Source organism: Manacus vitellinus, unplaced genomic scaffold (genome assembly GCF_001715985.3).
Source record: "Manacus vitellinus isolate BGI_N305 unplaced genomic scaffold, ASM171598v3 scaffold_0_pilon, whole genome shotgun sequence".
Taxonomy (NCBI): domain Eukaryota; kingdom Metazoa; phylum Chordata; class Aves; order Passeriformes; family Pipridae; genus Manacus; species Manacus vitellinus.
In genome coordinates, this window is record NW_021938789.1 from 32735727 (window position 1) to 32750064 (window position 14338).

At 38.8% G+C, this 14338-nt stretch overlaps 1 protein-coding gene across 4 annotated transcripts in view; it reads right to left on the reverse strand.

Annotated features, from left to right (window-relative positions):
• Positions 1–14338, reverse strand: part of CLCN3 (chloride voltage-gated channel 3) — a 72710-nt gene that overhangs the window by 34091 nt on the left and 24281 nt on the right. The window contains exon 1 of one of the 4 annotated variants that reach the window (XM_018070913.3): positions 9259–9412. The exons of 2 other annotated variants lie outside the window; for them this stretch is intronic. In XM_018070913.3, the coding sequence (XP_017926402.1) occupies positions 9259–9340 (82 nt within the window). In that variant the 5' untranslated portion in view covers positions 9341–9412. Of the gene's footprint in view, positions 1–9258; positions 9413–14338 lie in introns of those variants that run through there. One more of the 4 variants, XM_018070926.3, reaches the window with a different exon arrangement.

Consider the following 14338-nt stretch of genomic DNA (forward strand, 5'->3'; position numbering starts at 1 on the left):
TTCTAATATCTAATCTAAACCTATTCTCTTTAGTTTAAAGCCATTCCCCCTTGTCCTGTCACTATGTGCTTTTGCAAAAAGCCCCTCTCCATTTTTCTTGTAGGATCCCTTTAGGTACTGGAAGGCTGTAATTAGGTCACCCCTAAGCTATCTCTTCCAGACTGAACAACCCCAATTCTCTCAGCCTTTCCTCATAGGAAAGGTGCTCCATCCCTCCAATTATCTTGGTGGCCCTCCTCTGCACTCACTCCAACAGGTCGATGTCCCCCCTGTGCTGGGGACCCCAGAGCTGGATGCAGTTCTACAGGTGGGGTCACACAAGAACAGAGTAGAGAGGCAGAATCCCCTCCCTCACTCTTCTGGCCATGCTGCTCTTGATGCAGCCCAGGATACAATTGGCTTTCTGAGCTGTAAGCACACATTGCCGGGTCATGTCCAGCCTCTCATCCTCCAGCATCCCCAAGTCCTTCTCAGCAGGGCTGCTCTCCATCTGTTCATCCCCCCAGCCTGGACTGATACTGGGGATTGCCCCGACCCAGGTGCAGCACCTGTCACTTGGCCTTGTGAAACTTCATGAGACTCCCATGGGCCTACTTCTCGAGCTTGTCCAGGTCCCTCTGGATGGCATCCCATCCTTCAGGTGTGTCAACCACACCACTCAGCTTGGTGTCATCTGCAAATTTGCTGTGGGTGCACTCAATCCCTTGGTCTACGTCATTAAAGAAGATATTAAATAACACTGATCCCACCACACTCTCAGGTGTCCCTGAGAGACACCACTTGTCATTAATGTCCATCAGGACTCTGAGCCATTGATCACTACCCTCTCTATGCGACAGTCCATCCAATTTCTTATCCATCTAATACTCTATTCATCAAATCCATCTCTCTCCAATTTAGAAAGAAGGATGTTGGAGGGGAGCATGTCAAAGGCTTTACAGAAATTCGGATAAATGACATCTGTAGCCCTTCCCTTGTCCACTATTGTAGTCACTCCATCATAGAAGGTCACTAGGTTGGTCAGGCAGGACTTGCCCTTGGTGAAGCTGTGCTGCCTGTCTCAAATCTCAACACATAACTAGTGAGCTGCTGCAATCACAGACTGCAAGCTTGCAGACAGTAAGCTTCTAGACAGTAAAAGCAACATGCTTTTTCAGGAAAAAGAAACTCTTTAGGGGGATTCCATCACTGTAGGTCTTGCTTGAACTACCTTCTAGGAAGTCAGCTGACTTTTGTTTTCCTTCCACGCACGTAACTCCAAGCTTCCAGTACAATCCCTTCTCACCAATCAGCTTTGGTAATGTTGAAGAACTGCTTCAAATAAAGTTGTTAAAAAAAAAAGTCAATAAAGAACCTAATAAAGAATATTGTATCATGTTGAAAGAAAAAACTGTAATAAGCATTAAGGTTAAGAATAAAACACTGTACTTTAGGAAACCTGAATCAGAATGAGGTACAGCAAAAACAAAAATGCTACATGAACAAAACTAATAAGAGAAGTAGATCCAACACCATAAGCTCTTATCTCTGAAGAAGTAAAGTGTTTTTTCTTTCTTTTTATTTTAATGAGAATGTAAAAAATACAATCCAAAAATCAGTTGAGAAGACACTATTCCTGACAGAAAAAAAAAGTAGTCCTTACCATATCGCTCTCTTACATTCCATTTGAACATGAAGTTATACTGAATGGCAGTTGGCTCCCAACACTGATCCAACCTCCTGCTTTGCCTAGCTAGTTCCTCCTGATGGAACCAGTAGGGACAAAGAAATTACAGAACTAATATTTTACTATATTCACACAAGTTGTTTTATACATTACAGACTTCTCCTTGCCTTATGTCCCTCACTGAGGCAAGGAATATCTCTTCTTTTATATTTTATATATGTGCCTCATACAAGCAGTATTCAATCTTGATTGATGTTGGAACTATGATAAACATGACAAAAAGCTGATTTATGTAGATTACACACAGCATTCTTCAGTGCCATGCATTTTTATGTAGATTACACATAGCATTTTTAAAGGCTGCCTCATCTCCTGTAGTATTGATCCCATGCTCGTCCTTTGGCAACTCAGTAGATTTCTTTCAAATTTGAAAGTAACCCTGGGCAACACGCAGATGATGAAAGGTATGTTTTTTTTTAAAAAAAGAAACTGGTAAGTTTATAGCTAATTATTTCACACAAGAAAGCGATTTTGCAACATACACAATGCCCCTGTTTAACAACCTCCCCAACTCTTTCTCTGTAGGCAGTGTTCCTTCTTTCTCACAAAAATAATCAGAAGAGAAACATGAAAATTTAAGACAAATGCTGCATCCTGGGTACTCAAATGGTGCATGATAGATTTTTATGTGCTTCTCCACCATGTGATTAACTGAACAGTTACCCAGTATCACTTAGAGAACAAATCCTCACAGCTACAGCCTCACTACAGAATAAGGCACAGAATTGAGACATGAACAGGCTCTCAGGAGATGGCTATCAGAGTTAACGAAGGACCATAATTTTATGATAAAGTTTAAGACCCCTTCGATATGCTACACAGCACATGCTACACATCTTCTGAATGCACATCACAAAATACACAAGTCTTAAACTGAGCATGTATCACCATGACACCATTTTAAGAAATGAGATATATCTCTCATAATTAATTACACAATTAGATTGAGCTGATCTAACTGACTGCTGCCAAACAAATAGGAGATGTTGATACCCCTGTTTCTCCCTCCCATTCTTGATCACACAATCCCACTCTCACCCTTGGATCAGCTTTGTCACCCTTGGATCGGACTGCACAGTAAACCAAGCCAACATGCTAATCCAACTAAGCAGACAAAACTAACAACAACAAAAAAATCTGCTACTATACAGAACTGGAATCAAGCTTCTGTGCTGTCAGAGAAGAAACAGAGTCAGTGCAAGAGCACAAACTGCGAGAAAAAATAGGGAACGACAAGTAAATTCACGCCCTTCCACAGTAACAAACTGTCAGACTAGTTATACCGAAATACATAAATGCACCCTTGGGGTCTTGTTAGATTTTAATTATATCTTTCTGCTGGAAAAAAAAAAAATCAAAACTTCCATATAAATATTAATGTCCAGACACTATACAGTAAGTGCTCAGAGAACTCAAAACTCCCAAAGGTTTAGAAACATTCTAGAGTTGTGAAGACAACAGATAAACAATGTCACTACTGGTTTCAATAGCAAAGCAATAACAGGACCCAATTTCTCAAAGATATTTCTCTACAAGCTATGCAATTACTAACTCCTACAGCAAGAATGCACCAGGTTTGCTGCTGCTCACAAATCTCTTTTTCTAGATAGAGCACAAGCACCCAGCATTCCCCTCAGCCACTGTCCTTCTGGCTGACAGCAGTGCAACATGTCTCATTTGGGCTATTCCCAGCAGTGTGAAAGGAGGAGGAAAAAAAATAAATGCACCTCTGTGAGTGAAAATGAAGCTAATCAGTTTACCCTGAAGGCTGGAATAAGCTCCCCCTGACACGACCATCCAAATCTGCTGAGTGTTAAAATCAGCAGGGGCTGTAGCTTTCCGGAGGCCAGATACTAATCCAAGGCTTTGCTTCACCCTGTGTCCTTGGGTATTAGGTGGCAAGGGGAATGGAGGCAGGCAAGCACCCTGCATGCAATGCACTCCACAGGGATCACTCACTCTTTTAACAATGTATGTGTTAGTGCCTCAGCTTCTTTCTGTCTCCATATTCAGACCTCAGAATACGAGGCTTTCAATTAAAAAGACAAGAAAAAAATCGTCAGTTTATTTAAATTTGTCTGTAACCACTCAAAAAGAGTAATTAAGCACTATTTTCTTTTCCTAACTACAAGTAATTTTTAATTTTCAGAATCAGAAGCACAGCACATGATGCCAGAGTGCTATCATGCGCTACTGTTGATGATTAATGATGTTGAAGTCTTTGCAATCAAGTAATATGTTCCCCTTTTTATGCAACTACGAATTTTCAGCCTCTCTCTTCAGTCAGCTCTTCTAAACTGCATCAAAGGCTTACAAGCACAAATTGATCTCTGCATTACAATAAAAATGCATTAAAAAATCAACACAACTATATATACACAAACTGGAAAAAAATTACCTGGAAAAAAACACTATGTGGGAAATAGGAAGACTCAGAAAAAGTTTTGAAGAACAAGGAAAAGAAATAAAATGCTTTATCAAAGTACTGCACGATAGTCCCTTCCATTTCTTCTGCCCCCAGACAGATCTGGGTTTAAAAATAACCTTTAATAAAGTAGGAGTGAAATGAAAGTTCAGTAGTAGCACCACTGAGTTAAACCAAGACTTCTGAAGATTTGTGTCCACCACAAATTGTCAGGAGGGGTGGAGGAAAAAAAACCCACTTTGGCTTTTTACTTTAGGTGGAAGAAACATTTCTGATTCTATGATGCAACACAAAGAAAAAAGATTTTATTGTTACATATTTATTTTCTTCTAGTCTTAAAGGCAGAATGGACTATATTTAGTTATGAATGTAAGGAATAGGGACTTCAGATATGTAAGTGAAGAGTTATGGAGATCCTCCCACTACTAAATTTACAACTTATATTTAAGATGAACAGTGAAGGAGGAGATGAGACAAATAAAAGGTATAAAAATATATAAAGTTAGATAGAGCAAACATTACAAAAGGGAAGTTATCTACAATCTAACAGTGACCAAGGCCATAAGAGTCAGAAGAACAAAAATTTAGATAATCAGATTTCTAAGTGCTTCTGCTGCATGTACATAAGAACAACTTACTTATATGTTGTTTTGGAGGGCAAAGACAGAATGCAACAAAAATAACAATTCTGCTAATATGATTATCCCAATCAGATGCCATTCAGGCCCAGGGAGAGCATAATCTTGGCCTCTTCATTAGGTTTCTAATATCTCAGATAAAAGTACATAAAAAAATTATTTCCAAAATTGAGAAACATATGCTTAACAGTGAACCTTACCAGTCATATAGCACATGTAGACAGACAAACTGTAATTACCTACAGTGAACTGTAGTTACATCTTATGGTACTTTATGTTAATTACCAAAGTTAAATATGCTAAACTCATAACTGAAAATCCTTATCCCCTTTATATCCTAGGAACCTTAAAACAAAGCACGGCAGAAATTCAGTGGCATAACCATGTCAAGTTTCTCCAAGTATTGCTTTTTCTCAAAGTACTCAAAGTTAGAGATTGATAATAATCTTGACATTTTCTGTCATGAACATGTTAATTAGTCTAAAAATTAATTTTTTTACTCTTCCTCTGCTAGCAATAAAATTTCAGAGTTAAACTCTAGCTCTGAGCATGTGTACACGATTTTCACAGCCATTTACTTCAAAGGTCACACTGGTAACTTAAGTCTCTAATGGTTTTTGATTAACTACAAATTCTTAAATATAACAGGCTCTTAAGGAGAAATGCAGCCTAAACCACAAAAGTACAACTTTTATCACTTAGAGGATCTGAACTGGCTCAGTATGCATCTGACTCAAACTCCTTCTGGGATATTAAATAGCCTCTGCCCCACAGCTTACAGTAACAGGTGAGGCTGTGAGTGGTTGAGAGGTTTCCCCAATGTTGCTGTTATTAAACAAGAGGCGTGGAACCTCCGTGAGTGGTGACTGGTTCACAACAAATGAAATTGTGAGTTATTTTGCCTCTCAAAAAAATTAGGTTTACTAAAACTAAGTCAGCAGCAAATCTGGCATGTTCTATATACATAATTTTCACATCTCCAGGCTAACTCAATCACAGGTTATTAGTGGAATAAAATTTCATTAATTTTACTTGAGGACTTCCAAAATGTTAAATCTGAGATGTGTTTATGTATATGTAAAAAAATAAAAGGGAGCTAGCAAAGCTTGTGCTTGCTGAAGATCAAATTTTGCTACTGGGTAGCCTGGCCACTATACATGTGGTACTGTTTCTCAGATTCGAATTTTTTAAGAGTGGTAAAATAAATGCTTATTTAAGAATAAAAAAACGGCGGGAGGAGGGCAGGTCAAAGAGTGTGAGCTTGTACATGAATGGCTGGAAGACAAACAAAATACTGATAATTTGGAACTTTCAAAAGGGTCCATCTAGCAAAAATGATGCAAAAATAAATCCAAGGGCAACACAAGTAATTTATTTACACAACATATATTCCAACATATGGTTTATTATATGAAAAATTCTTATGCAAAAGTGTACATATCAGTTACTTAGGATATATGCAATCCTAAATCAGAACTTTTACACCCTTTCTCAGAAGCAGTAGTTTTAACTCTTTTAGTTAGTAGAGAAAAGAGTAGAAGTGAACTGTGTTCCTGAAGTTTTGTTTCACTCTATCAGGAAGGATAAGTAGGTCTGGAATTATGCATTTAGTATCACACAAAGAGAAGTCTAAGGACAGCACAAGTTAAAGGAACTCCTGGTAAGAAGTATTCAGTAATATCTGGGGTTTTTTTAAAAGGGATGGTAATGAGTAATCAACATAAAAGATAAACACAATTAATAAATGCATATTTTTATATCTTTCTGTTTGATGCTTCACAGTGTATTCGCACTGAAAAAAAAATCTTCTTAATACAAGCCAATGGATCAAGCCTTTAATAACAATGTACTTTGTATGTCATCTCACTGCACATTAGTAAAGGCCGTTAATTAAACCTCAAAGACCCCTAATGATTTAAACAGTCATTTCATAATTGCTGAGGTACAGCTACTTTGGGTGAGCCACTGCAGTCAATTAGCGCAACAAACGCTTTGATGTTACAAAGCAGTTTTGCATGATGTGAACATTACTCTGCAGGACAGAAGAGTTGTCAGCATGTGAATAAGGGAAAGAATTCCACAGGCTTTAACAGTTAAGGTTTTTTTTTCAGAATCCTTTTATTCATGTTCTCTGAGCTTGTTATTACAATGCTCTGAAATCTCCATGAGAAGAAAAAAATTCTTGGTAGTATTCTTTTTCAGACACATAAAATAATGTCAAGAATTTACTTTCCATTTCTGGTTTTGTCTGCTAGCCTTACTTTGATAGCTAAATCACAATAACAGATTTTTGTGGTATTGTAAATCAGCAGGAAATGCCCACAAAATTTTGATTAAATTTATGGAACAAACTGGTCTGGAGATCAGTATTTTTATGAGACATATGCACTTGACAAATTCAGATCTGCAAGAGATTATGGGAACACTGTTTGAGTTTTGTTGTTGTTTGGTTGGGTTTTTTTATTTTTAATCTAAACTCACTATAGCAAGCCTGAGAAGCACCAGTAACACTTGTTTTGAAATACAGTATTAAAATATGGGAAGTACAAGCCCTAGTGGAATTCAGTAAAACTGCAAAAATGACAAGTCACAACTGGGAACTGTCTTGTTGGCTCCCAGCAGTGTCACCACAGTGGAACTACCTAACTGAACCTTCCACTGTTTTCATTACAGTATTTGTAAACTTTATGTTTAACAGCAATACTCCAGTGTGCCAGGCACCATTTTAAAAATCAACTAAAACCTATTAATTTCCAGGAATATACACCTGATCACATTTCAATGTCTAACTGTAACATGTTAGGGTTGTTTTTCAGTTTTCATATTTAAATCTATCTACAAATCTAAACTCACAGAATGGAATTGAGGTTGGAAGGGATCTCTGGAGCTTGTCTTGTCCAAGGCCACTGCTAAAGCAGGGCCACCTACGGCTGCTTTCCCAGGACCACGTCCACAGGGCTTTATACTATCTCTGAGGAAGATTTCACAACCCCTCTGGTCAACCTGTTACAGTGCTCAGTCAACCTCGCAGAAAAAAACTATTTCCTGATGTTCAGAGGGCACCTCCCATGTTCAGTCTGTGCCATTGCCTCTGGTTCTGTCACTGGGCAACACTGAGAAGTGCCTGTCTCTGCCTTCTTTGTGCCTCCCCTTCAGGTATTTATACACATCGATAAGACCCCCAATTTACATTTTGCAAATGTTCTAAGAAAACAGCACCCTCTAAAATCTGACTTAGAGAACTACCCAGCACTTGCTATATAATAATGATCTGGGCAGCATAAAAATTGCTTGTCTAAAATAAACTGTATTGGAACTTCTTGATTTTTTTAAGGTATCCTGAAATACATTATAAGAATTGTAAAAAGACAACAAATAACCTTCTATGTAAACTACTAAAAAAGAGATAAAATGTTAAAAGAACATAAATTGTGAACTAATTTATTTATAGAAATAAGAGTTTGCAAGGACAGGTGAAACAATAAGGTAACATGGAGAAAAAATAATTTTATGTAAATCCTATCTTTATTCTCACTAACAGCTATAAATGTTGATAACTTTCTAATTTTAGATTGGCCAATTCTAACAGACGTAAGAATTCACCACATTCACTGTTTTAAACACCACATTGTAACCATCAAATCCAGCCAACAAAAAATGTATTGTCAGAATTTGAAGGCATAACTTTTATTCCTACTACAACTTCTCTCAGTACAAACCCAAATCTTTATAGAATGTATTCTCCTTTAAGTTAGTAGTAAAAAACAAAATGCAAGCTCAAAAGAGGACTTCCCCCCCACACCCTCCTGTGAACACTGGTAACACTGTTTTCTTTCTAAATCTGCTTCCTTGTAAGCAACAGTGTAAAGAACCTAGTGCAAAGTACCAGTTCCTTAAGAGCTAATCAATATTTGCTGAGCTGACACATTACCATTGCGGAGCTTTCCCTTCACGTATCAAAGCCGGCAACAAAGAGTCAAGTCTAAAAGCACGTACAGAAACTTCAAAGCCAGACAAACACTGTTCCCATTCAAGTTAGTGAAAAGCATGATATGAAAATAGCCTATTTAATAACTTGTTAATTTGGTCACAGTTAGTAACAAACACAGTTTTGGGACGGGTTTTTTTTTGTTTTTTTTTTTTTGGTGCACGAGATGGTTTTATTGATTAAAAAAAAAAAGAACAAACAAAAACAAAACGAGAGAGCGCGAAAGGCAAGCCTGCCACACATCGAAGATGGAGTCACACGGCGATGAGATGTGAAGCAGGACTGATTTGCCCGCAGAGAAAACAATCCCTGACAGCACAGGAACCAGCCAGAACTGAATTCTCCTCCGACAAAAGGCTTCGGGCTGGCGAAACAAAGCAGCGCGGTAATTAACAAGCCTTTTACGCCGCTGCTTCACACCCGAGCAGCAGTCCCGCACGTAGATATGCAAACAAGTAACCAAAACGGCAACCCGGCGTACCTCGTTTATGCAACTCCCGGAGCGGAATGCCGTCTCCTCCCCCTCCATCGTAGGGCAGATAGGGATCGGAAGAGACATCCATGGACGTGACGAACGCGGGGCCCGCCTGCCGGCTCAGGAGGGCCGCGGCATCGCTCACGCCAGGGCGGCCGCGGGGCCGCTGCCCATGTTGGCGCGGGCCCGGCCTGCGCCGCCGCCGTGGCTCTGCAGCGCTCGCTGATGTCAGCGCGGGCGGCCGCGGCCCCGCCAGCGCCACCTGCGCTCCCGCCCCGCCGGAGGGGCGGGCTCCGGCCGCACGGGAAAGGGGTGCCTCGCCCCGAACGCCGTCAGGAAGAGGGGGGGAAAGCGCCCGTTTGGAACTCATGGGAGAGGCTCCCGCCGGGTGCGCGAGGTCCCAGCCCCGTCCCAGACAAAAGGGCGCTCGCACAGGTGAACCCGCCACCTCATCAACAGGTGCACGGCGGGGTTCCCGCTCAGCTCAGAAGGCAAACCTGACACAAAAGAGAGCTGCACTTATTTCGGGCACCTTCTGGGGCCACGCCTGCAGAGGCTTGTTAAACATCTATAGCTGCATTTTACCTGGAAGGCAAGATTCATGTATTGCTAATGGCGGGGGGGGACGCCTGTCTCCCAGGCATTTTATTTACTCGTTTCAAACATCAAAACTATTACCACAGAGGAAGAGCAACATAACCTACCAAAAGCCAACCCCTCTGCTCCACAGGGTTAGCTCACCTCACTTTCACCAACATCCCCCCATTCACGCAGAACTTTCAATCCTACAGCAGTGGCTGACGGATTTGAACACATGTAATCAAAAACATTAAAACAATAATTTAATTACATATCTAACCAAAATGGTCTGATGCTCCAATTTTTTTTTTTTTTGTGTGTGATGACTATGCTCGTATTACAACTGTGTAACATCTATATTCACACTAAAAAGCTGGGGTGGGGGTGGAAGCCGACGTAATAAACAGAAGTCCACACTTAAGCTGGCATTACTCTACACATTGACAAAATGCTCTACCTCCCTTAAAAGTCACAGAGTCAAAACAGGCAACAACCCACATGAATGCTAACCAAGGCATTCATGTGATGCATCATCAAGCAGTGGATGCTACAGCTTTGGCAAAACCAAAGCACTTCAAACAGCCAGTATTTAAAGACAGGAAATCTTAAACTGACTACATAATTGCTTCCATTCGAAACAGGCATTACTACACATTGAATCCATATATAATTTTACATTTAATGGATGATCTTGTACTAGTCCTACCTTTCAACTGCTGATAAGAAAATATGATAAGAAAACTATTTTACATGAGGTTTCCATAGTTGGTCCAGTTCTAACAAAATACATACGGAAGATGTGCATATTATTTTTCCTTTTCTTCCTCTACAGCAGGTAGCAAAGTTGAAAATATTGCATGCCTGCAGCACCAAGGCCTTGCTTCAGTTTCGCTCGTACAGCAAACAAGGAATTAATTTTATTAGGTATTCCTTTGCATCTCTATAAGTGTGATAGACAGACAACTATTTTAGTTTTCAAATGCATTAGTTTCTTAAATAATTTTCAAAGGGTGTTCTTACAGAAGTTATTTCTTTTATAAGCCAATGTTACAAGCTGTGTACAGCTGAGCACAGAGTACAACGTAAAGAAATGTTAAATTTATTTCACATTTCAGACCTGTAAATATACTAAATATTAAAAATACAGCTCCACTACAAACATTGAGAAGATGCTGGTATCTCTACAGATGGAAAAACAACTGAGAAAAGAGAAAAGAATGAACATACAGCAAAATATATTTCAAAACTTTAAAGACTATTTCATCTCCAAGACAAAGGGAACCCTTAAGCCACAGATCAATTCTAAAATACTGGTGGTGTCTCATGAACAGACACCATGGTTCCATTTGCTATCATCCATGCAAGCAAATGCCTTCTGAAGAGTGGCCTCCTATAACCTTTTCAATAAAACAGAATCTTTAAGATCGTGCATATCTGAAAGTGGTGTGACTTTCAGAGCTATCCTGCATTATCACCATTTGGTTTTGCTGTGAAGAAACAAACCTAGGCAACTCTGAACTTTATATTACCCATATCCCTTATTTATGGAGAAGTACAACAGAAATGCATTCTCAACTCTTTAACTCAATAGCACCTGGAAATAGTCTGGAATCTTATTGTAAGGCTTTAAATAAAAAGTCATTCACAGTAGGAAGAAATACAACAGCAATTTCTGTAACCTGAAGAAAGAATTATTACAGAATGAACTATTAGTGCATTTATTATATGTTGATTATAGAAGACAATTATAAATTCAGCCTCATATTTGACAGAATATGAAATAAAGAATATAAAGGACTTGTATTAACAAAGTCTGGAAGATGACCTCTAGTTTAAGAGTTTGATGTGGTTACTGAAAGACTGGAATGTCTAAGAACTGATAATAAATATCAGTCACAGCAAAGAAATGGCTCACTTGTTGACCTAAACTTGTTCACTGGACTAAGACACATGCAAAATTTCTACACAAGACTAAAATTCAGTCTGCACTGGAAAAGATAAAGGGTGTAACTTGTTGGAGAGCACATGTGATCAACTTCAGATATAAGGGAAAGTCATGACAGGAAGTCTGCAGTGTAAACCAGATACAACTTCATATTTGCTACATGAAATTTCAAGAGTCCATGTAATATTAAATTGCAACAGCTCTCCCAGGTCACTGCTTATAGACTGGCTGCCAAATGCAGTCCTTTGTCTACTTTTAAAAAACGGAGCTATCATTTTGCTTTCTCAATTACCAGCAAATTGTGTTCTCATTGTTCATACCCACTACCACTGCATGTATTCCCTTTCCTACAATACCAAGAAAAGAGGGTTTGGTTTTTGTGTTGTTTTGGTTTTTTTAAGCAAGAGAGAAAGATACTATGCATACTAACCTGACCTAGTTAACTCAGTCTTTTTCTTTTTTTTTTTTTTTTAATATCTAAAAGCTTATACAATTTAATCTTTCCAAATTACTTCTTTTCTACCGGTGTGAAAAAGTGCCTGACTTGAACTGTCTGGTAATTTATATTCCAAAGAGTATGTCAGTTATTTCTGTTGAAAAGTTTAGCAAATTCCAAAATTTTAGTTAGTGAAATTATGTCTCTAGGTAAGTAAGTATTTTGGGTATTATGGAATACATAACATAATGAACATGTTGTTAGGCCTAAAGCCTTGTTTTACAATAGTCTTAGTTTGAATGGTTGAGAGCACCTTTCAATGGCCAATTTACTACACAGAACAGCTCACATGTAAACAGCAGGTTTGTACAGCAGCTTTCTTTCCATATTGCATCACAGTAATTATAGGCTAAGGCCTCTATCCCAGAAATCCTCCCTGCCCAAATAACTTCACACATCTGAGTGCTCGCATTGTTCTCACCAGGCACATGCTGTTGTTAACCATCACTTAGATGCATCTGTCTTTGTAGAAAAGGACTTTAGGTCCATTTTTCTGAAAATACCAGAATGTATACAGGTGATACACCCTTAAAGCACACTAAGAATGAGGAAAGACACTTTAATCCCCTTTCCACATCTTAACTTTTCTGGTTTAGGGAAAGAGAAGACACATATTCAAGATAAACTATCTGGCAATATAACAAGTCAGAGGTTAGACAATTCAGATACACCCAGGGAAAGGTGTTTCAAGGTGACAAAACAAGGCCAGTGAAAAGAAGGGGAGTATCACAGAGTTATGAGAGCCTGCTTACCTAAGGCTGGAGGGAGGACCTTAATACTGAAGCACTATCCCACCATTTCATATTAAAAAGTAAGCTAGGTTTAAAGAGGACAGCCAAGCACCTTGTTACGTATACAACAAATGTATGCTCTCAATTCCCCCAATTACTTGATTTATTTTGGTGACAGACTACATAACTTTATTGCACCAGATAGTGAAAATTAAAATTGTGTCTTTTGTGAAATTCCAAATGTAGGCTGAATGATTTAATTAGTGTAACAAGAGATGCCAAAAACGTGACTGATAATTACAAATGTTAGTGTGACTGATGCAAAAGATTTTGATGACTCTTGACTGTCATTTTCTTTCCTATTATTATTCAAAACTAAAGCTTCTTCGGCAGAGCGAGAATATAATGTTCTCTTGGAAAATATTACATAACAAAGCACTCACCAAAGCAGTGACTCCAACCATTCTGAAAAGAATTTATCTCTTATGCGCCTTCAGCTGAAGGTTAGGCAAGAAAGGATCCATTTACAACAGGGTGCCCAAAGTATACATAAAATGTCTCAAAATCTACTGTTCCTGTTCCTTTCAGCTTTAGTCTCCTGCCTTTTATCCCAATTCCTTCTTTCATTTAACCTCTTCTCAAACCATGCAGCCAAATTAGACCCAGGTCTAATCCCTCTACTTGCCTGACTTCTCTTAATTTGTCTCAGTTTTCTGACCTTGCAGCTCCTTCAGCCTGACTTTGTTCACTGTGCATAAAATCATACAGCTTTCTCATACGGGTCACATAGAGCCAGCAGTAGGAACATGAAAGATGATAAAAGGACAAGCACCTTTCTCACAGTTCTGGCACCCAGATATGGTCCAGGATGAAATAACAAAGATACAATTGCAGAAAAATTGGAAGTGGAGGGGGGAGGAAGAGAGAAAAAAAGTACAGTTATGGATAGTTTCAAATTAATACACAGTAAAAATCAAAGATAAATTATTTTTAAAGTATTTGTAAATCACAGAGGCCCAAACTTCATTCCTTCATTAGAACTCTGTGCTTGATCAATGTATCAGGTTATATACAGAAGACTCCACTAACCTGTTTCCACTGCCACCTCATCAAAAGCCTCAATGAGGCAGATAGACAACAAGAAAAATTTTAGACCAAATATGTTGTAAAAGTGGAAGAAAAACTTATAGCATATGCTGTGGAGTAGTTGAAGGCAGAAGAGGTTTAAACAACACAGATGTCAGAAAAAAACCAGGGAGAAGTACATAGCAGTACATAGCAGTAAAATGTTTTTCTATTTGCCTTTTATTATACAAAAAACCCATTTCTTAATCA